The sequence below is a fragment of the Macaca mulatta genome, chromosome 6 (assembly GCF_049350105.2).
Source record: "Macaca mulatta isolate MMU2019108-1 chromosome 6, T2T-MMU8v2.0, whole genome shotgun sequence".
Taxonomy (NCBI): Eukaryota; Metazoa; Chordata; class Mammalia; order Primates; family Cercopithecidae; genus Macaca; species Macaca mulatta.
Window position 1 is genome coordinate 44843661 of NC_133411.1, and position 23708 is coordinate 44867368.

Sequence of the window (23708 nt, forward strand, 5' to 3'; positions counted from 1 at the left end):
TTTCCATAATGGTTGAACTAGTTTACAATCCCACCAACAGTGTAAAAGTGTTCCTATTTCTCCACATCCTCTCCAGCACCTGTTGTTTCCTGACTTTTTAATGATCGGCATTCTAACTGGTGTGAGATGGTATCTCATGGTGGTTTTGATTTGCATTTCTCTGATGGCCAGTGATGATGAGCATTTTTTCATGTGTCTGTTGGCTGTATGAATGTCTTCTTTTGAGAAATGTCTGTTCACATCCTTTGCCCACTTTTTGATGGGGTTGTTTGTTTTTTTCTTGTAAATTTGTTTGAGTTCTTTGTAGGTTCTGGATATTAGCCCTTTGTCAGATGAGTAGATTGCAAAAATTTTCTCCCATTCTGTAGGTTGCCTGTTCACTCTAATGGTAGTTTCTTTTGCTGTGCAGAAGCTCTTTAGTTGAATTAGATCCCATTTGTCAATTTTGGCTTTTGCTGCCGTTGCTTTTGTTGTTTTAGACATGAAGTCTTTGCCCATGCCTATGTCCTGAATGGTACTACCTAGGTTTTCCTCTAGGATTTTTATGGTATTAGGTCTAACATTTAAGTCTCTAATCCATCTTGAATTAATTTTCGTATAAGGAGTAAGGAAAGGATCCAGTTTCAGCTTTCTACTTATGGCTAGCCAATTTTCCCAGCACCATTTATTAAATAGGGAATCCTTTCCCCATTTCTTGTTTCTCTCAGGTTTGTCAAAGATCAGATGGCTGTAGATGTGTGCTATTATTTCTGAGGCCTCTGTTCTGTTCCATTGGTCTCTATCTCTGTTTTGGTACCAGTATCATGCTGTTTTGGTTACTGTAGCCTTGTAGTATAGTTTGAAGTCAGGTAGCGTGATGCCTCCAGCTTTGTTCTTTTGACTTAGGATTGTCTTGGAGATGCGGGCTCTTTTTTGGTTCCATATGAACTTTAAAGCAGTTTTTTCCAATTCTGTGAAGAAACTCATTGGTAGCTTGATGGGGATGGCATTGAATCTATAAATTACCTTGGGCAGTATGGCCATTTTCACGATATTGATTCTTCCTATCCATGAGCATGGTATGTTCTTCCATTTGTTTGTGTCCTCTTTTATTTCACTGAGCAGTGGTTTGTAGTTCTCCTTGAAGAGGTCCTTTACATCCCTTGTCAGTTGGATTCCTAGGTATTTTATTCTCTTTGAAGCAATTGTGAATGGAAGTTCATTCCTGATTTGGCTCTCTGTTTGTCTGTTACTGGTATATAAGAATGCTTGTGATTTTTGCACATTAATTTTGTATCCTGAGACTTTGCTGAAGTTGCTTATCAGCTTAAGGAGATTTTGGGCTGAGACAATGGGGTTTTCTAAATATACAATCATGTCATCTGTTGAATCCCTGAATAGACCAATAGCAGGCTCTGAAATTGAGGCAATAATTAATAGCCTACCAACCAAAAAAAGTCCAGGACCAGATGGATTCACAGCTGAATTCTACCAGAGGTACAAGGAGGAGTTGGTACCATTCCTTCTGAAACTATTCTAATCAATAGAAAAAGAGGGAATCCTCCCTAACTCATTTTATGAGGCCAACATCATCCTGATACCAAAGCCTGCCAGAGACACAACAAAAAAAGAGAATTTTAGACCAATATCCCTGATGAACATCGATGCAAAAATCCTCAGTAAAATACTGGCAAACCGGATTCAGCAACACATCAAAAAGCTTATCCACCATGATCAAGTGGGCTTCATCCCTGGGATGCAAGGCTGGTTCAACATTCGCAAATCAATAAACATAATCCAGCATATAAACAGAACCAAAGACAAGAACCACATGATTATCTCAGTAGATGCAGAAAAGGCTTTTGACAAAATTCAACAGCCCTTCATGCTAAAAACGCTCAATAAATTCGGTATTGATGGAACGTACCTCAAAATAATAAGAGCTATTTATGACAAACCCACAGCCAATATCATACTGAATGGGCAAAAACTGGAAAAATTCCCTTTGAAAACTGGCACAAGACAGGGATGCCCTCTCTCACCACTCCTATTCAACATAGTGTTGGAAGTTCTGGCTAGGGCAATTAGGCAAGAGAAAGAAATCAAGGGTATTCAGTTAGGAAAAGAAGAAGTCAAATTGTCCCTGTTTGCAGATGACATGATTGTATATTTATATTCTCTCTTTTGGAAAATGAAGATAATGATTTTTCCCTCTTGTGGATCTTATGAGACTGTGACAACACAGATAAAACATATGGCACAGCCCCTGGCACTTACGTCAGGGGTTGGCTCTTTTACAGCATTTGGTCAAGTTTAGTATTTTTAGATCCAATAATGACCCCATTTAAACTTAGGTACTTTCATTTGTATTTGTGCATGATAGCAAATCCAGAAGAAACCAATTTATATAAATGGTATAAGTGCAAATACAATATAAGTATTTTGTATGTTAATATTCCTAATGGGTAGGAAATATATTGAAGTCTCTAAGTTAATAGACTAAAGGTTTTAATAATCTCTCTCTCTCCCTTTTCCTTTGAAAAGATCATGTACCTAGGCTCGGGTTTGTGCTGTGTTGGTGCCTTGGCTGGCCTCTCCACCCAGGGAACAGCACGTCTTGGCAATGCATTGGGCATGATTGGGGTTGCTGGAGGGCTGGCAGCCACCCTCGGAGTCCTAAAACCGGGCCCAGAATTACTAGCTCAGATGTCTGGAGCGATGGCTTTGGGTGGTACCATTGGTAAGCACTTGTGGGCTTCTGCCTTTATGTGAACTCCAGTTTCTCAATATATATTTCTAAGGTCCATATTGATGAAATAATTAAATTGTGTTCATGGAAGTTGCTTCAGTTAATATTATTTTGGTGAAAATTCATCCCAGTTGGTGTAATTCTCATTCAAATACATTTTAAAACACTGAGTAAATGCATCAACTGAGTCAAAATATCCTATACTCAATTCTTATTTTCCTTTACTGACTGTGTCCCGTTAGCTGATAATGGAATGGGGGATTGGAATCCTTATGTATGTACTATACATAAGCTAACTTTTGTTCTGCTGGGCATACATAACAGCCAAAGATTCTGCTTCATAGACCTGTTAAAAATGAAAAAAACATGTGCCAGCAGAAAAAACACTGTTTTAATTTTATTCAGTTGTGTGCTGGATTGTTAAATTTTCAGGAATTTTTAGGCCGGGCTTGGTGGCTCACACCTGTAATCCCAGCACTTTGGGAGGCTGATGTGGGTGGATCACATGAGGCCAGGAGTTTGAAACCAGCCTGGCCAATATGGTGAACCCCCGTAGCTATTAAACATACAAAAATTAGTTGGGCATGGTGGCGTACAACTGCAATCCCAGCTTTTTGGGTGGCTGAAGCATGAGAATCGCTTGAAACTGGGATGTAGAGGTTGCAGTGAGCTGTGATCATGCTGCTGCACTCCAGCCTGGATGACAGAGCGAGATTCTGTCTCAAAAAAAAAAAAAAATTTTTTTCCAGGAATTTTTAAAGTTGATTGTTAAACACAGTCATTATTAAATACTAAATTACATAAACTTAAATAAATCAGAAACAAAGGTAATAATATTAAAAACTCATAACTTTCTAATTAATTTACTAGGTTTTATTATCTATGCTCTTGAGGTTACTTATATCTATTGTATGTGTATAGAAGAAATGCTGTGTATCAGTGGGCTGTGGTACATCTCTTTCCAATTCTACATTCAATGACATCACATTGGTAGATTGAAATTTTACTTGGTAGGAGTATTGCAGTGTGGAAATAGGCAAATGCTACAATCTGGGCTTGATTTATTGTTTTGTTTATTGTCCAGACGTGAGAAAGTGATGGAGAAAATGTTAATGATGCAGCTTAAACTTCAAATGTTTTGACTGTAGCTGTGACATTGTGAATAGCACAAATAATTGAGCAAATACTCTTCCAGTATTTGAAAACTATTATCACATTCAGCAATAAAGTCACTCATGGTTGATAAATGAGTGAAGTTCTCACATACATTCTGTTGTTTTTTTTTCATCTTAGTTATTAAAGTAAATAAAAATAAATATCAAACAATGTTCCTGTTGGAAGTATGCTTATTCATCAGTTGCAAACACTAGGTTGGCTACAGATATAAGAGTTTAGCAAAGATCCATAAAAACATTCTATGAAAGTCAATTTGTCTACATGGAATTTTCAATAAAGAACACTGTATTTCTTATTATTTGAAAATTGTGTGCTAGCCACCTTTATATCAGTTAAAGCTCATATATTTGTATGTGTATGTATTTCTTTCCTGTGGAACTGGTTATTAAATGTTTCCCAGTGCAACACTGGCTTTAGGCCTCCTTTTATACTTCCTCAGGAAAGCTTTGACTCTTTTCTTGATAATCTCTGGAAAGGGACTTGAAGGAAAATGTTTGCGCTATAGGTTCATGGCAGGAAAACCTTTAGACGTGATCTTAGCAAATATTCTGAGCCCCACTCCTTCTGTATCACCTACCTATAGCCATGCAGTTCCTTCAGAGGCTCCCAATTTGGGTATTTACTGCCCAGATTTTTGCATTTCTTTACCTTGGGACTTTGCTCCCACCTACCCACCTGAAAACCAAGGTCTTCTTCATGTTCCAGGTGTTTCTTATGTGCTCAGGAGCAAACACTGGTTATAGAGAAGAGGGCCTGGTTGTAATGGGGAGAATATAAGGGAATTTGATTAGAGATTTAGGTAGTCTGAAGAAGTGTTGGCTAGGGGAAGATTGGGAGTTTGTGATGGGAAGAGGCATGCATTGATGCTGCGTGTTGGGGTTCATTGGAGTTGGGTCGTGCTTAGGTGTGTGGAGAAAAACTGTTGTTTTGAAAGGGTATACAAGTTGAGCATCTTTAATCCGAAAATCCAAAATGCTTCAAAATCCAAAACTTTTTGAGTGGTGACATGACACCACAAGTGGTGAATTCCACACATAAATACTTAACACAAACTTTGTTTCAAGCACAAAATAATTTGAAATGTTTAAAATTCCTTTCAGGCTGTATGTATATGAAACATAAATGAATTTTGTGTTTAGACCTGGGTCCCATTCCCAAGATATCTTATTATGTATATGAAAATATTCCAAAATTTAAAAAGAAATTAAAATCTGAAACACTTCTGGTACCAAGCATATCAGATAAGGGATACTCAACCTGTATACAACTAGTGCCCTTACCTTCTGTACAGCCCCTGTAGAGAATATTTAGCCCGTACTAGGAACTAGATAATATTTATTTGTGACAATGGTGGAAAGTCTTAAGGGTGATCTTTGTTGTGGTTACTTCTCAAAAGTTTGTCAAGTTTTAATTTATTTTTGACCTTCATTTCATAACAGGATTGACAATTGCCAAACGCATCCAGATTTCTGATTTACCTCAATTGGTTGCTGCTTTTCACAGTTTAGTGGGTTTGGCAGCTGTACTTACTTGCATAGCTGAGTACATTATAGAATATCCACATTTTGCTACGGATGCAGCAGCAAATCTCACCAAGATTGTGGCCTACCTCGGCACTTACATTGGTGGCGTCACCTTTAGTGGGTCTCTCATTGCCTATGGAAAATTGCAGGGTAAGTGATTCAGCATAACATAGAAGTAAATAGCTATGTTTAGGGCATTTAGGGATCCATTTTAATTTCAGAAAATACATTAACATGGTTGGGCGCAATGGCTCATGCCTGCAATCCAGGACTTTGGGTGGCTGAGGTGGGAGGCTCTCGAGCCCAAGAGTTCAAGACCAGCCTGGGCAATGTAGCGAGACCCTATCTCTACTTTTTATAAAAAAATCAAATATTAATACTAATAAAAAAGAGTAAAACACGAAAATACCTTAACAGTAAAACTGTTAGGTGAAGAGTATTCATATAGCACTCAGAAATTGTAAAAGTTTTTTTCCCCCTATCCTTCCCCTTTATTGATACTTAACAAGTCTCATAAAGCTTTGAAGCTGTTTCATTTGCAGACAGCTAATGGAGGAAATTAGTGCACAGGAATTTGCATAGAGGGACTAGTTGACTTTTGATAATACATGTGAACGAAACAGCATCCTCATAATCCTTGGTTAGAGATGACTGTGTAGAATTCACAGAAATGAACTTTATACATTTTCCAAAATAGGAACTTATTAAATAAGTTTGTGTGAGTAGTAAACAGTACTTATTTTGAAAACAAATACACACTTTAGGACTCTAGCATGACAACTTTTGCTGCTGGTAAAGTCAATCATGAAAATGGAAGTGGAGAAAAAAACCCTACCGAGGCTGCTGTCAGTGTTTTTACAAAAAAGTCTCTAGATAAACTAGTTTGTGATTTAAAAACATGGTCTTGCCTCTCAGTAATAAAGTCATGAAAATTAAGTGGGGAACTTCCACGAAACTTGAAAATCATAAAAGAACTTCAAGTTTCAAACATTTTTATCTCATGCTTTGCCTTTAGGAACAAATAACAAACAAGGTTTCTTCCTTGGGCTCAGTTAATAGAATCTGAAATACTAGTGTGCAAGGATTCCTTATTGAAGTTCTACTTGTTTATTTTTACTTTATTATGCTTTATTTTTGTCAGAAGACTGGCATGCATGAAGTTTTAAATAAATAAACCCACACTTAACAACTTCCATGTTGGTCCTACATAAGAAAATAACTTCTTAAGATTTCATGACAAAAAGGAAAGAAATTGTTTTGTGATCAAAATAGGGAAAAGAATAGTGAAGTCGAACCATAGTTTTTCTGTCTCTGTTCATGTTTATTATGTGTAATAATTCTAATTTGCTTTTGTTTCATACCTAGTAATATAAAGTAATATTTTAAATACCATGTTATGCTAATGTTAAATTTTGGTAGTTTAGGATTAAAAGACACACTTGGGTGTGTGTGAGGGGGTTTCTTACAACACATTCTGAATTCTAACTACTATGTGCTTGGCTCTAGGTCTCCTGAACTCTGCCCCTCTCCTACTGCCTGGAAGGCACTTACTCAATGCAGGCTTACTGGCTGCTAGTGTGGGCGGGATAATCCCATTCATGGTAGACCCAAGCTTTACCACTGGCATCGCCTGTCTGGGTTCTGTGTCTGCCCTCTCTGCTGTCATGGTAAGAAGTCAGAGATTGAAAAGTACATCTTTGGTGAAAAACTGGTAATATTTTGTTACATTAAAGTGTAATCAGATTTTTATCTCATCAAAAACCTTGATGGAATAAAAATGTTTTAAAATTATGTCACATGTTCATCTTTTTAGAATCTGGAAAACACAGAAGAGTGTAGGAAGAACATTATTCTTTCTTGCAACTTAATTGTTCATTTTAAAGTTGTCACATGAGATGCCTTTATTGCTCTGGAGTCTTTTCACTGGATCAATGTGTTGGTGAACAGGAGCTTAAAAAGGCCAAGGGTTTCAATGTATTAGGTGCCTACTATATGACAAGCCATACAAAATAGTGCTTCGGGGTTTATACAATACAAGTAAGATAGTCTCTGCCCACTAGTTGCTCTCACATCATTGGAAGATATGACATGAAATCAAATAAGTATAAAATGAAATGCAGTTAAAAAACCCTGTATGCTCAGTGAGAGTGTTCAGTTAAGCCTTTTATGATAGGTTCAGCCTTCCTCTTTCTCTGTAATTTTTACATTTAGTATATTGAAACAGTAGTTTTTAGTTGTCTATATGGCAGTCTGGCATCTTATATCAATGTATGATGTTTCATGCAGTGCTATTATTTGCTGTTATTCACTGTTACTCATGTTCTTTCCGTGTATAATCTGTAGATAAGGTTTATATTTAAGTTAAAAAAATTATCTACAGTGCCTAACACAAAGTTAGACACATAGCAATTGCTTATGAAATACTTACTGGCTCCTTGATTCAGAAACACCTAATTTATAGTGTAAAAATGTTACTTATTTTTGTGTGATTATGAGAGTTAAGTCATGATTTCAACACAGAAACTTGAGATCACTGAAAAGTAAATTAAAATCTCGTCTTTATATTAATGCTCATAGTCTAATTTTATTCTGGCTTGTTGCACTGATTTTTGTTTTAAACAAAAGAAAAATAATTTTGATATTTTTAATCTAATAAGGCAGAATAGGTTAATGAAGTCTCAAAATAAAAGATATACAAATGTGACTGGGCGTGGTGGCTCATGACTGTAATCCCAGCACTTCGGGAGGCCGAGATGGGTGGACTACCTGAAGTCAGGAGTTTGTGACTAGCCTGGCCAACATGGTGAAACCCTGTCTCTACTAAAAATACAAAAATATGCCAGGCATGGTGGTGTGCGCCTGTATTCCTAGCTACTTGGGAGGCTGAGGCAGGAGAATTGCTTGAACCTGGGAGGCAGAGGTTGCAGTGAGCCAAGATCATGCCATTGCACTCTAGCTTGGGCGACAAAGCAAGACTCTGTCTCAAAACAAAACAAAACTTTAAGAATTGTTGTTTCAGGGAAGCAGTGAATATGATATTTAAAGGATTTATTGGTTCTATGAGAATGTCTTAGACAAAGTATTTTTTGAATTTATTTTATTGTTTTTGGCTTAAATGAGTAGTACATGAATATGCTCTCATTGTAACAAGCAAAAAAAGGTAAAAATATGTGAAATAAGCAAAAAGCTTTTTCCTTTCCTGTGTTTAGTAATTTTGAGTTGTATCACAGACATTGTTAATGATACATTATAGACATTTTGGATTATGTTATATTCCTTCAAAGGGTATTATTATTTTTTATTTATGCATTTTTGTAGCCAGCTAACTTGGCTAAACTCAAATTCCAAATTTTGACTCCCTTATGGTGGGGAGGGGCAGCTGAAATCTGTTGTTATTTTATCCTTAACAGGATTGCTTGGAGTCTGTCTCACATATGTATAGTTCAAGAGTCATCCAGAGATTTGAGTAGAATTTATACACAGAAACTGGGACTCCCTCTCTCTAGCCTGCTCCTTTGTGGGATTTCCCTTATTACTTTCCAGCTGCCTTAGTCATCTCAAGTGCTATCTTCAGGATCTTCAAGCCAGTAAGACTGTGGGCTTATATTTTATAATTTCTTTAATTGGTACCAACAGGGGATTGCCCTCAGTCTAAAGCCACAAAAATTGGGAAATTCACTTGGTGTCGTTATGTTTTTCCAAATGTAGATACTTCTCCAGTTTCTGCCTGTTTTTCATCACTGAAAAGTGTTTTTTTAAAATGTAGGGATTTTTTTCAGGGGGGTGGGTGGCTCGGTGTTTATAGTTGTTGCACCTGTGGAAGTGTTGGTCAGATGGGAGACACTTATTACTAGAAGTGGAACTTATATGTAAATATATTAATGGGAAAGCTAGAATAATTAAGGAGCAAAATGTTAAATGCCAGAGGTTTTATTTTTATGTTATTAATTTTGAGTTGTACTTTGATTGTTGTTCTAGGGTGTGACTTTGACAGCTGCTATTGGGGGTGCCGACATGCCCGTCGTCATCACTGTGCTGAACAGCTACTCAGGCTGGGCCCTGTGTGCAGAGGGCTTCCTGCTCAACAACAATCTGCTGACCATTGTGGGTGCACTCATAGGCTCGTCTGGTGCTATCCTGTCATACATCATGTGTGTGGTAAGAAACAACACATACATGAAAGAAAAGGAAATGACTTTCTGAAAACATGGATGTGCTTGTCATTTCTTTTATTAGCCATAAAAATGAGTATTGTAGGCTGGGTACTGTAGCTCACGCCTGTAATCCCAGCACTTTAGGAGGCCAAGGCGGGTGGATCACCAGGTCAGGAGTTCAAGACCAGCCTGGCCAAGATGGTGAAACCCCGTCTCTACTAAAAATACAAAAATTACCTGGGCGTGGTGGTAGGTGCCTGTAATCCTAGCTATTTGGTAGGCTGAGGCAAAGAATTGCTTGAACCCAGGAGGCGGAGGTTGCAGTGACCAAGATCATGCCACTGCACTCCAGCCTGGGTGACATAGCGAGACTCCATCTCAAAAGAAAAAAAAAAAAAAAAAAGAGTATGGTAGCTTTGAATTCTCTTCAGCAGAAATAGCAGAGTGTTTCATTTGCATAAATTTCCAAGACTGCCTTTAAGGTACCCAACTGTAAAGAATTAGGAAAATTAAATAGAAAGATGAAAATCTTCTAGTGCCTCTCTCCATCTGGAGATAAACAGGTAAGATTTTGGTTTATTTCCTTATGTATGGCATATCTGTGTATTTACTTGTCTGACCATGTTGTATATTGTCCTACATTTAAAAAAACTTACATACTACATTGTTGACTTTTTGTCATTAAAAATTCTATTTTAAGAGACTTTACCCTAATCCATAATATGGATATACAAAATTTATTTAATTTCCCCTTAATGCTATACATATGAAGTTGTTTGATTTTGATTTCTCTTTGTACATATCTTTGACATTTCAGATTTTTGTCTTAAGATAGAGTCCTAGAATTTATAGCCTCATTATACTTATAGCCATGTTTCTGGAAAGGTCATTCTAATTTACACTTCTGTTGGTCATCTGTGAGAGTTTCTACCTTAGAAGTTTTGCGGTCAGCATGATTTTTTTTTTTTTTTAATTATACTTTAAGTTCTAGGATACATGTGCACAACGTGCAGGTTTGTTACCTATGTATACATGTGCCATGTTGGTGTGCTGCACCCATTAAGTTGTCATTTACGTTAGGTATATCACCTAATGCTATCTCTCCCCCCTACCCACTCCCCACAATAGGACCCAGTGTGTGATGATGTTTTTTTTAAAAAAAGAACAGAAAAATGTAACAACACTAATACTTCCTAGCTTTTCTGTTTGTTTCAAGTTCTCTTCTTGAGGGCAAGAACATGCTGTGCAAATATTATAATTAAAGGTTTGAGTAGAAATTTTTTTCAAATTATAGGTGTTATTTTCTAAATAATACTTTTGAATAACTGTTACAGTACAAGTATGAAGCTAAGTGAAACCAGAATGTGATTTTACACTGATAAATAATTTAGACAAGAAAGGGATCTGTATTAGTCCATTCTCACACTGCTGTGAAGAACTACCTCAGACTGGGTAATTTATGAAGTAAAGAGGTTTAATTGACTCACAGTTCCACAGGCTTAACAGGAAGCATGACTGGGAAGCCACAGGAAACTTACAATCATGGCGGAAGGTGAATGGGAAGCAAACACATCTTACCGTAGTGGAGCAGGAGAGAGAGTGAAGGGGGATGTGCCACACACTTTTAAACCACCAGATCTCGTGAGAACTCACTAGCATAAGAGCAGCAAGGCGGACGTCAACCCCCATAATCCATCACCTTCCACCAGGCCCCCCCAACCCATGAAATGTGGGGATTACAATTTGACATGAGATTTGGATAGGGACTCAGCCAAACCATATCAGATACTTACTCTACCTTCATTCGTTTATTACAGTATTTAAAAAAACTGCCTTATTTTACAACTCAGGATTTTTCTTACGATTTAATTGAAAATCTCATTGTAATTTGGAAGGCTGAAGTATCTTTTCATAGTAAAAAATATTTTTGTTTCTTAGGCTGTATTGCCAAACAAAGGGTTTGATAGCCAAAATTCAAAACAAGCTAAGGGGCTTTAAAATTAAATTACCTAAATTGCTTGGGGAATTTGGAAAGGTGAAGGTTTATGTATCCTATTTGAAAAGTATCAGCTTTGTGACAGAAAGGAGAAACATTTGTGAAGAAAAAATGTTTATGAAGTTGTACTAGAAACAGTTTTCTGTAAAAGTGCTTTTAACCCTTAGTTTGATTTTGCTTCAGTTGATGAATTTGAATGACCAGCAGGGGGCAGCAGATTTTCATTATTACTTAAACTTGAGGTTTGTCAGTGGCTTTTAAAGTTAAATGGGAGGATTTGAAGGATTTGAATGTTAACAAAGCCTGTGGCATATTGATATGGGGAGAGGAGGGAAGAAGACTTGTATCTAGTTCTTGAAATGTCAGCATGGTTAATTTCTTGTTTTATCCTTTTTAAAAAACGGTTTTCTTTAGGTTTTTAAATTTATGAAGAGTATTCCCCACATTTCTGTCTGTGTCTCTTTTATTACTCTCCTTTTCCTTCTTCACTTAGTGTCTTTTATTATTATTAGTTATAGCAACCATAGTAAGTCTTACAGTAACTCTTCTGCAACACTAGAATAAGGTAGCGAAAGGTACTTGTTGAAAGTACTCTCTTCTATGTGTTCTGCAATTATATCACCTTTCTCTTATTTTTCCTATTCTTTTATATTTTTTAATTTGTTTTCTCTAGGTCTTCTATTTCTTTTCTTTCCATTTCACTGCCACAGGCGTGCCATTTACCATCAGCATTCCATAGATATTTTGTATTCCTATTCTGTATATAGAGCTACCAAATTATTCCAATAGCTGCCAGAGGCCATAAATATCACATTGGGTCAGACTGATAATTTGGATTCAAGAACAGTTGAAGTTTTAATTTTAAAAAAATTCTGGCCGGGTACCGTGGCTCATACCTGTAATTCTAGCACTTTGGGAGGCCAAGACAGGTGGATCAGTTGAGCCCAGGAGTTCAAGACCAGCCTGGGCAAAATGACAAAACCCTGTCTCTACAAAAAATATAAAAGTTAGCTGGGCATGGTGGCACATGCCTGTAGTCCCAGTTACTTGTGGGGCCGAGGCAGCAGGATCACCTGGGGAGGTTGCGGCTGCAGGGAGCTGTGATTGTACCACTGGACTGCAGCCTAGGTGACAGAGTGATACCCTGTCTCAAAAAAACAAAAAACAAAAAACCCAATTAATCAAAGATGTTTAATGTAGGAAATTTGGAAGAAACAGAAAAGGATAAATAAAAAAATAAAATTACCTAAACTTCTATTACCACTTAACAGTTAACATTCTAGTCTTTTTTATATGAATATGTTTAAATATATTCTACTGAATATATTATGTAATTGTCTAACCTTAATTTTAATGAAGGTTTAATTAATGTTTAATTTTCTAATAATTTTTAGCTCCTACTATTATAGCACACAGATATACCAGAATCTGTTTATTCAAATTCATAATAGTTGTTTTTAACTTTCTTTTTTTTTTTTTGGTTGCAGTTTTCCTTCTTATACATCTTTGATTATTTCCTTAGGTCTAGTTTTTGTAAGTGCAATTAACATGGTCAAAGGGAGTAAGAACTTTTTGTTGGCTTTTGATATTGCTAAATTGATCTCCACAAAGCATTCACCAGTCAAAGCTCTTACTTGTGATGTTCAATGTGTTTGTCCTACTGTATGATCTCTACTCCTAGGCATTGTTACAAAACAAGTCAGAAACCAGCAAATACAAGCCTGTCATATTTTTCGATTTTGAAGATAGAAATTATCTTTTCTTCTAAAATTTTCGATTTCTCACTTTTTACATTAACCTTCATTGATAAACCTTCTTTATGCTTCTTTATTATAGGAAATTATAGATTTATTCAGTCTCTTATGGCTGTGCTTAGCAGCTCTAGGTAGATCAGTATAACCATAAAAATAAAATAGCTACTCAAAATTAGGCATTAGTGCAGGATAACAGTCATTATGCTGGATGCTTTACAAAATATAGCCCATTTAATCCCCACACAAATTCTGAAGGTAGGAAATATTATTCTCATTTTACTGAGAAAATATTGTAAGGCACCATTTATTATTCACCTTTGTGTTTGTGGAGTCTGGCCAAGTACCTGGCACATTCACACAAATTGGTTTGTTAAGTGAACATTAGATAAATATTTTGTTAGCTTATTTCATGTTTTAGAGTCTTCTCCAGATATATTATGATAGCAGATATAGTAGAGTTAACATGGTACCAGTATGTTGACCTTCACTGTCATTTATTGAAGGAAACATGCAAGTCCAAACTAGAACAGGGTGATTTTATTATGTGTGAGGGAATGGAATGCACCCCAAGTGGCTAACCAGCAATCCCCAAAATTGAATTTTTGTTCTGACAAAGAATTCTTTTGGGTGTCCTCTGAGCTCAGTGCTATGGTTGCACAATATCCAAGATTATAAAAACTGAAAAATGTTGACAGTGTCCAAACAACCAACTCAAATCAATGATACCCAAATATCATATAGACATTAATCTCTTTATGATTTTACAGTTTCTTTGTTTGTGATAGTATCCAGATTGCCTCAGAAATAGAGGTCTCACAAAAATTGAACAGCATTTTGAGATCAAATTTTCTGATTTTTGCACTTTGCTGCTTGGTTCCAAATGAAAATAGAACAGAATGAAGTGGATCAAAAGCCAAATCAAAAATATTTTTTTTCCTTTGTGATTAATTAATACCTACAAAGCACTGAAATGAGAGATGCTAGTAAATGGTATATGTTATTATTGCTTTGACTTTGTCAGTTTTATGACCTGTCCTTTGCTGTCAGATTGATTTCTTACAGTGTGTTCAGAATTATGTGAATTAGGGTTCTTTTTAATGTAGAATGCAATTTTAATTATTGGCTTAATAGCTTAAAAGGAACAGCCTTAAACAGTGTTGCAAATTCTTTGTCTTGGAAGCTGGGAACTGTTCAATCTCTGGAACAGCGATCATAGGATAGTCTCATTAATCATTTAAGCAGGCAAAAAAAAAAAAAAAAAAAAAAAAGAGAGAGAGAGAGAGAAACAAAACAGAACCATAAACACTAAACATTTGTTGAGACTATGATGTTGCAATGGTAAATTTAGAGATGAAAATAATTTCATTTTTAAGAGACCACATGGAATTATTATAGCTTAATGGTGATGTAATTGTGGATACGTGTTTAACAAGTTGACTATGATTGTTAAACTACTGTGTGGTTCCTTTTTTTTTGTCCCTAAGATGCCATCAGAAGTGGATACACTTTAATTAAATGTCCTCAGAGATTCTTTCCTTCTTCTTCATTCAGTTTTATAAGAGGGAATAATGGTTCCTTTTAAGCCGAGTTAGAATAAAATGGTTTATTTATCCCTCTCCTCTGTCCCTCCACCTCTGTACAGCAGTACATCTACTACTGTGATCTTCTGCAGGACTGTATGATACAGGTGATGGAGGCTCTTTGTTCACCGGACTTTTTTTTAAAAAAAAGTTATCTATGACAGAAATATCTTAATGTCCGAAATAGTCCTTTAAATCAATTTTTAAGGGCAACAATTTGGTAGAACATTTATTTTGATAACAGTTTCAGAATTGTATAATTCAAAACTAGAAAGGATTAATCTAGATCAATGAGTTGAATGTTTGGGAAGTCTCAGATGTGGCTATATGGATTTTCATTAAATGTTGGATTTAAATATGGGAGGAATGTGTTAGGAATTTAAAACATCATGTCAGCTTGGGATTGTGAACTTAATTAAAAGCATTACTTTAGCCGGGCATGGTGGCTCATTCCTGTAATCCCAGCACTTTGGGAGGCCAAGGCAGGCAGATCACTTGTGGTCAGGAGTTTGAGACCAGCCTGGCCAACATGGTGAAACCCCATTTCCACCAAATATATAAAAAGTTAGCCAGGTGTGGTGGTGTGCACCTGTAATCCTAGCCACTCTGGAGGCTGAGGCAGGAAAATCTCTTGAACCCAGGGGGTGGATGTTACAGTGAGCCGAGATCATGCCACTACACTCTAACCTGTGTGACAGAGCGAGACTCCATCTCAAAAAAAAAAAAAAAAAAAAAAAAAAGGCATTACTTTAATTCTTTCACCTTCTTATCCATTAATAATACATGTAAAGACATTTCAGGTTTTATTTTGTATGTAATAATCTTAGACAAATTTGTCAGACTTTGGGCTCTGTAAAATGTCAATGTTGTATCTGATAAGTAGAGTTTAGGTTGAAAGAGCAATTACAATTCTGGCAACATTTTGATTAATCATCTTTGAAATTTATGTTATTTAGGCTTTATTAAAGTATGGCTTCTTGCTCATCTTCTGTGTACCTTTTCCTCCCTGCCTTTGCCTGGGCCCTACTCAGCATAATGGAAATGTCTCCACCAAGCTAGTAGCAGGCTGAGCCATCATTGTGTGGGGCGGCTATAGTTTTCTCCATGTGGTATTTATCATTGAAGATCTTGGTGCTTTTTTACTTTTTTAATACTAAAGTGTTGTATTTTAGAAACAAGCAATAGATTGACACTTACATAGCTTTTAAGTGATATAATGAATCGATAATATATTTATTACAGCACTTAAAATAGAGTTTAATAAGTTTTTGGAAATTTTTTCTGAAGTGATAAAGTCAGTTATGATCATGTAGAATGACTATTTTGATCACATGTAGTGACTTGAAATCTTAAAATGCATTTGATTACTCAGAACTACCCCACATCTAGAGGTCTATAAATGAACTGTTTTCAAAACCACATCAGTTATTGTCACATATTTTAGCAGTGGCATTCCTATGGTACATTCTTGAGTGATTATAAATGAGCATGAGAAGTTCATTTCTCTTATTTTTCTTTTATGATTATTTTTCTAGTTAAAAGAGTGAGTATAAATTTTAAAGAGTATATAACCTTATTCTTCTACCTATTTGGAAGTGAAATATTTTAGAGTCCTAATGATGAACCCAGTTACTTCTATTAAAACTTAGGTATGGGGCTTTATGGAGCTATAATTGATTTGGAAAATTAGACAGTATCACCCCCATATTTCTATTTTCTTGATGACAGAGAGCAGCAATATTCTAGATGAAATGGATCTTTACTCTTTTGATTCTTACCAGTTGCTTCGTCACAGCTGGTATCTGTGAAGATGGAATCTGTAGCAGAATTCAGCTGAGAGATAAAATTGCTCAATCAGCATTCAGACAGTAATAAGTAGATATGATTTTTTTCATTACTTTATGAATTTTACTGATAATTTTTTATTAAGTTCTTTGTTTCTATTGACTGTTTTACTGAAAATATATCAGTTTGCAATTGATTTGATAGGGAAAAATATAATGTGGTTCTCAGATATCTTCTGTCATTTAAATTTTTGAAGTGATTTTCAGAAACCAGCTGAAATTTATCTGAGTAGAATGTTGTAAATGATCAAATAAACCTTTTAAAATGATTCCAGATATCATATAGACAACATTTGTACCATTCTCAAAAAGTTATGTGGATTAAACTCTCACAGCTGATAATTTGGCTCTCCAGGCAATGAATCGCTCCCTGGCTAATGTGATTCTTGGAGGCTATGGTACTACTTCAACAGCTGGTGGAAAACCCATGGAAATTTCCGGCACACATACGGAAATCAACCTTGACAATGCAATTGATATGATTCGAGAAGCTAATAGCATTATTATTACACCAGGTAAAGAAAAAAAGCAAAAGCAAATAACCTATAAAGCTGTTATAATTGATGACGTTACAATTTCTTATAATAGGAAAGTAGAATTGAGACTTCTTTAGTTTTGAAAATATGATGGAAACTTAATAGCACTTCTATGATTACTAAGTGAAAAATACTGAGAATTCCCAGTTTAAGTTAATAATCTGGAGATCGCATGGTAATTCTATAAATTCTTACAGTGGGTTCTAGCCGTGTCTTTCTGTGATTATGTGTACATGTTTACATCGTTTTCGAGTCTTTTTTTTTTCTCATTGGTAATTTTTGGGCCCATTGTCAAGACTGAATTAGATATAGTATATGAAAATCTTTAGCCCACTCATTAGAGTTGCTCAATAAATGTTATTCTTTTTTCAAAAATGATTATTTAAAAAATCATCAAGAATCATGTGGTTTTCAACAAAATGAGGCAATGTGGCCTGGTAGAAAGTGCTTGGTTTGGAGTCACGATACCTCACTTTTGTTCTTAATTAAGAATTCTTAATCTACGTGACATTACCCAAGTCGTTTAATCTCTCCAGGCCTCAATTTTCTAGTTATCTGAGTTTTAGCTCTTCACTGTTATCACAGAATACTGTGGTATTACGGGTAATACATTGGTTTCAGATTAAGATTTTAACACTATCATGTTATCAAATGAGTTTTCTGTAAAGAAAATCTACTGATTTGACATGTGAGTAGTTTACTAGTTAGTTATGTACTGAAATAAAAATAGGAGACATTAGCTGAGTGGAATGTTACAGTGTAAACTTTCTCAACTTGGGACAATATCACTTTTTAGGGGCATTTGAAATAGGTGTATTTGGGTTTTTGGTGTCCAAAGATGGGACTGCTACTGTCAGTTAGTGGATGGAAGCAGATAAACGAAATGTACTGTAATGTGTGGGGCACTGCTGCATAATGAATCATCACACCCCAAGTGTCATTGGTCTTACCTGTTGAGCAATGCTGTTCTGGAGTGTAAAGGTGAAAAGATGTAGAGGACACAATCTATTTCCTCTAGGCATTTTCCATCTAATGAGGAAGTCAGATAGGTAGATCAGTAATGCAAGGTGGGTTATGATAAGGGCTAAACTGAACTATGTGCACAATTTTTTGATCACAAGAAACCTATGAAGGTTTGTAGGGAGATGAGGATTTGTTTTTAGGCCTTAGAGGATAGATGGTGTTGGGATGGGAGAAGCCAGTGGGAATAGCTTGAGCAGAGACTTGGCATTTGAAAAAATGGGGATAGAAAAGTGGGGACAGATGTGAGATTCATTGTGCAGGTAGAATGGACAGAAAAGGCGGTGAAGATGACTGAAGTTCTTCATTATACCTGTAATAACATCAGAAATATGGAAACAGTTTTTGGAGTGTGGGGAGGAAATTTTGAGTTCTTTTTTTGAGATACTAAATTTGAGGTGGAGATGGGACAAGAGGCATGTTATACTGGGGCTCAAATGACAGGTCAAGCTTGCAGACAGATTGGGAATCACCAGATGGTTGTTGAAGTCATGAGATAAGCTGAGATTTTCAAGGAGATTGTGAGGGGCAAAGTTAAAGCCCTTTGGAAGCTTTGTCATATAAGCGGAGAAAAGAAGGAGATAAACTATTGAAGGAACTAGAGGAAGAATAATAACAAAATTAGGCTGGGACAGGGGACTTCAGTGTCATCAAAGCCAAGTATGAAGAGAGTTTAAAAACACAAGAGAGAGAGATGGAGAGAGACAGAGAAAGAGATGAGAGGGAACACCCAAGGGGTATGTGCAGTGTCGGGGTCGGGGGTGCACAGTGGTATTAGACACTACAGAAGATTGAGGAGCAATCATTACACTTTCAATTTCAAATATAGGGCAATATTTTTAAAAGCCAAGCTGATAAGTTTGCTTTCATTTCTAGTCCTGTTAAATGATTGCTTCTCTTGGCATAAACATGTGTTTTGATCAAGAGAGAAGTTGTACTTCATGTAATTTCAAAATAAAAAACACATTCTTCTGTGTTCTTAATGTTCCTTGCAGGCTATGGTCTCTGTGCAGCCAAAGCTCAATACCCCATTGCTGATTTGGTAAAGATGCTCACTGAGCAAGGCAAAAAAGTCAGGTAAGCGTTTGCAGTGGAGAGGCTTGCAGTGTGTGTAAAGATGTGTGTGTGGAGAAAAGGAAATAGAGTGGACCCTTGAACAATGTAGGGGTTAGGGCACTGACCCGCCCATACAATTAAAGATCCATATATAACTTTTGAATCTCCAAAAACGTGCCTACTAATGGCCTACTGATGATCAGAATGCTTACTGATAACATAAACAAAATGTGTATCCATTAACAAATTTTATGTTATATGTATTAAATAGTAGAGAAAGGAAAATGTTACTAAGAAAATCATAAGGAAGAGAAAATATATTTGCTATTCCTTAAGTGGAAGTGGATCATCATAAAGGTTTTAATCCTTGTCTTTATGTTGAATGAGATGAGAAGAAGGAGGAAGAGGAGGAGTTGGTCTAGCTCTCATGAGTGGCAGCGGCAGAAGAAAATCTGTGGATAAGTGGACCCTCGCAGCTCAAACCCATGTTGTTCAAGGGTCAGCTGTAGATGGCTTCTGAAAAAGATGACTATTTCTTAAAGTGGTGTTTTACATATGTAATCCTAGGTAAAGAAGTTAAGTTGTTAACGAACAAGCCATATTATGGTCTTAGTCTTACTATTTAGATTTTGCTGTCTCTGGATTAGCATCAACTCAAATATTATTGACTCATTTTAGAAAAGGAAAATTTGTTATTCCAAATTCTTGAATATTTATTAATGGGGAAATCAGAAGTCTTGTTTCTCTGTGGTCTGATTTGAGGAAAGAGGTCAAACGAAGCATTTTAAGTACATCAAGTTGTATCTTTTTGGTTTCTGGTCACACTGAATAAAGACAAAAGGTCTTAAAAGAGAGGCCTTGAAGAGCAAGATCAAGTAATAAACCTGTGTGCTGGTTACTGTTTTGCTGAGTTAGCTCTCATATACTCAGGGTGGAAAAGGCTGCTGAAAGTGTTCTTTTCATAAAGCTATTCATGTTTTGAAATATGAATCAGAGCAGCAGCTGTTCCTGCCACTTGCCATTTGGGCATTGGTCTGCTCTTGGGAGGATATTAAGCAGAATGGCAAAGTTGAGGGACTCTGTTTTACTAGCTTATTCTCCATGATGTTGGATAAAGGGTTTGAGGAACGTACAAATAGGGCCACTGGGTGATGAATGTGGTGACCCTCAGGGTACTTTGCATCTGTCCTGCTCACCTTTGGGTCCCCATTCTGGAACTCTGATATTACTTAGGAGTCAGAGAAGAGATCCTATGGAGTTATCCCTGGTAGGACAACTGCTGCCTGTTTTGTGGGGAGGCTGGTTCACCAGCAGTTGCATTGATGTGACACTGTAAGTCAGAGAGACAAGGTAACTCATTAAATAGAATTAGTTTGTTTACCAGGATGGTAATGTTTGTGGACAAAACTGTTAATTTCTGTTCATAAAGGTTTTAGACATCAACCTTATGCTTTTGTCTCATCATCTGATGAGAAAATAAGCCAAACAATGTTCCTAGAGCCAGCCAGAGTACTTGTGCTGGACTGGATGCAGAATCCTAATCTCTGGCTGGAATGTTCCAGCTACTAGTAGTGGTGAAAGAAACTTAGATGATGAAATCAGGGGGCTACCTTAATTGTATTAGTGTCAGCAGTTATGTCAGCCGCACTTTTATTTCTTCCTTCCTTTCTTTCCTATGCTTCTTTACTTCTCTCACTCCTTCTCCACTCCTTCCTCCAATCTATAGTTTGTGTTTGTCAAATATATAGAATCAAAATACTATTTTGTGGTGGGACCAGCATTTCTGTGATATGATTTTCATGTTTATTGAGAATCTTAGATGAATTGAAGATAGACGATGAGAAAAGTCATTGACTTTATTTTTAAATTTTTACATAAGAAGTCTACTTTTTAGTTACTTATTCCAATTTTTACATAGGATATTAAGCTGTGCTTTTTAAAGCCATCATTTTGCAACTGAGAACATTTTTAGGCCTGCAAGTGAAAAGGATGTGTTAAACAACGTTTTATGATTTTCCTAAAAACAAACTGCTTTCTCTATTCAGTCCACATGTGAAAAAATCTAATGTATTCGTAATGCCCTCTTTCACCACATAAATGTTTAGGAGATGAGTGGCAATCATAATAGAGAAAGAAAAATGCCTTTCATGTCTTAGTTATCCTTAGGGAAGGGAAGGATTAATTTGACATACCTCTCTTGTAACCCGTTGATCAGCCTAGGTTAAACAGACATCTTGGAAAATCAGTCCAGTGTTAAATAGGTGGATGTGGAGTGAAGAGCATCATGACTGTAGTGCATCTTGAAGGAAGACAGGACCTTAAGGGAAATGTCAAAGGAAATAAGAGAGATGGGAAAAATGATCTGAAAGGAAAAAGGATAAGACAAATGAATTTTTTGTTTCTGATCTGATTAAAATTAGAATTTTATCTATGAGGACATGATATAAACTACTGTTGTAGGATGATTTCTGTGACACTGCTTGGGAAAAGTAATTATTTGATGAAAGGTTTATGAGAAATATTTAATTATACATATATGAATACTTTTTCAGTTCTACATTTTTTATTGAAGTAATTGTGTAAATAGGACCAAAGACTTTTCATGAGAGAGCTTTTCATTGCTTCACATAATTGTTAACATAGTTCAAATACTTCTATAAATTTATTCATAATTTATTATGTAGGATCAGAGTAAGATTATTAATTCAGTCTAGTTTCTCTATTTGTAAGTTATTTATAGTCATCTTTCTTTCATATTAAAGGTGAAATATATTAACATATTATAGTTTTTTTACTATAGTATGTTGAATTTTCAACATAAACTTTGTAACAAATTATGTAAATCTTCCATTTGAATTAAATGGAAAAGGACTATTCTTGCTAAAATGATGACAGTAGATCATCATATTTTTCTGTGTGAATTTTTTTTATTGAAAGAGATTTGTAGAAACTTTGTGATTTTCTTGCGTGTGTTATCTTTTCACAGGAGAAATGCAAATTTTCTTTATGAAGTTAGGAATATATATATATATACATAGATGCTAGCTTTTTTCCTTTTTTTTTTTAAGGGGCAAATGTCTGTTTGAACAAGAGATGGCTGTAGCAGTTACCTCGTATTTTAATGAAATAAATCTGTATTTACAGTTTGCAGTAATTTAGTCCTTTCATCACTCTGTGGAGCTCCCACGGTGTTCATTGAGTACAGCTGCTGGGCCTCTGGAGTTAGTAGGTCTTTGTGCCTCAGGACCCCAGCATGCCTAGCATCCAGATGTGGTGACATATTCACACACATCCCCTGTGGAAATGTGCCAGTGTGGACATATGATTGTCATCAATTAGTTACGCCCAAGTGGTGCCAAGAAAAATTGCATCTGTCATACAGTCTGTCTGGCTTCAAGGCCCATGATTCATTTAGAGACACTCCTGTTTTCCTTTACTTTGGCCATAGTCATAACATGCTCACGAACTAAGATTATATAATGAAGCACATCACATTGCATGACAAGAAATCATTTTAGAATGTCATGAAAGTTCACTGGCTTAGACTTTCTTTAGTGGCCAAGATATCATTTGCTTCCCAGTAGCCCAGAATGCCTGTATAGCTTACCTAACTTCTACTTGATGTCTAAAAGGATTTTATGACAACAATCTTATGATGTAAGAGCCACAGATATTTTTTATTTTTCCTTCCCAATTTTTGGATTGATTATATGATAGGCTTTTCATTGTAAGGCAGAGATAGTGTTCCCATTGAGTAATTAGAAAGGGGTAGAATATGCCTGTAATCCCAGCACTTTGGGAGGCTGAGGCAGGGGGATCAGGAGGTCAGGAGATCAAGATCATCCTGGCTAACATGGTGAAACACCGTCTCTACTGAAAACACAAAAAATTAGCCGGGTGTGGTGGTGGGCACCTGTAGTCCCAGCTACTCGGGAGACTGAGGCAGGAGAATGGTGTGAACCTGGGGGCAGAGCTTGTAGTGAGCCGAGATCGTGCCACTGCACTCCAGTCTGGGTGACAGAGTGAGACTCCATCTCAAAAAAAAAAAAAAAAACAAAAAAACAATAAGGGGTAGAATTTTTTTCTTTTTTATAATTAATTACTTCTTGATTTTCTTTCTATAAATCGTTATTGCTTGAATTATCACAGAAGTCATTTGAATTTATTAAATACCTTTCAACTTTTTTTTAAAAATTATTTTTGTTTTTGAGATGGAGTTTCACTGTTGTCACCCAGGCTGGAGGGCAGTGGCATGATTTCAGCTCACTGCAGACTCTGCCTTCTGGGTTCAAAGCAATTCTCTTGCCTCAGCCTGCCAAGTAGCTGGGGCTATAGGTGCAC

The 23708-nt window shown here is 36.2% G+C and overlaps 1 protein-coding gene across 6 annotated transcripts in view; it reads left to right on the forward strand.

The window, feature by feature from the left end:
• The window catches only part of NNT (nicotinamide nucleotide transhydrogenase), a 99816-nt gene that overhangs the window by 49751 nt on the left and 26357 nt on the right, over nucleotides 1-23708 (forward strand). For all 6 annotated transcript variants that reach the window (XM_015139998.3, XM_015139999.3, XM_015140000.3 and 3 more), the window contains exons 14-19: nucleotides 2524-2719; nucleotides 5344-5577; nucleotides 6934-7094; nucleotides 9406-9585; nucleotides 17111-17270; nucleotides 19307-19388. In XM_015139998.3, coding sequence (XP_014995484.1) covers nucleotides 2524-2719; nucleotides 5344-5577; nucleotides 6934-7094; nucleotides 9406-9585; nucleotides 17111-17270; nucleotides 19307-19388 — 1013 coding nt within the window. The remainder of the gene's footprint in view (nucleotides 1-2523; nucleotides 2720-5343; nucleotides 5578-6933; nucleotides 7095-9405; nucleotides 9586-17110; nucleotides 17271-19306; nucleotides 19389-23708) is intronic.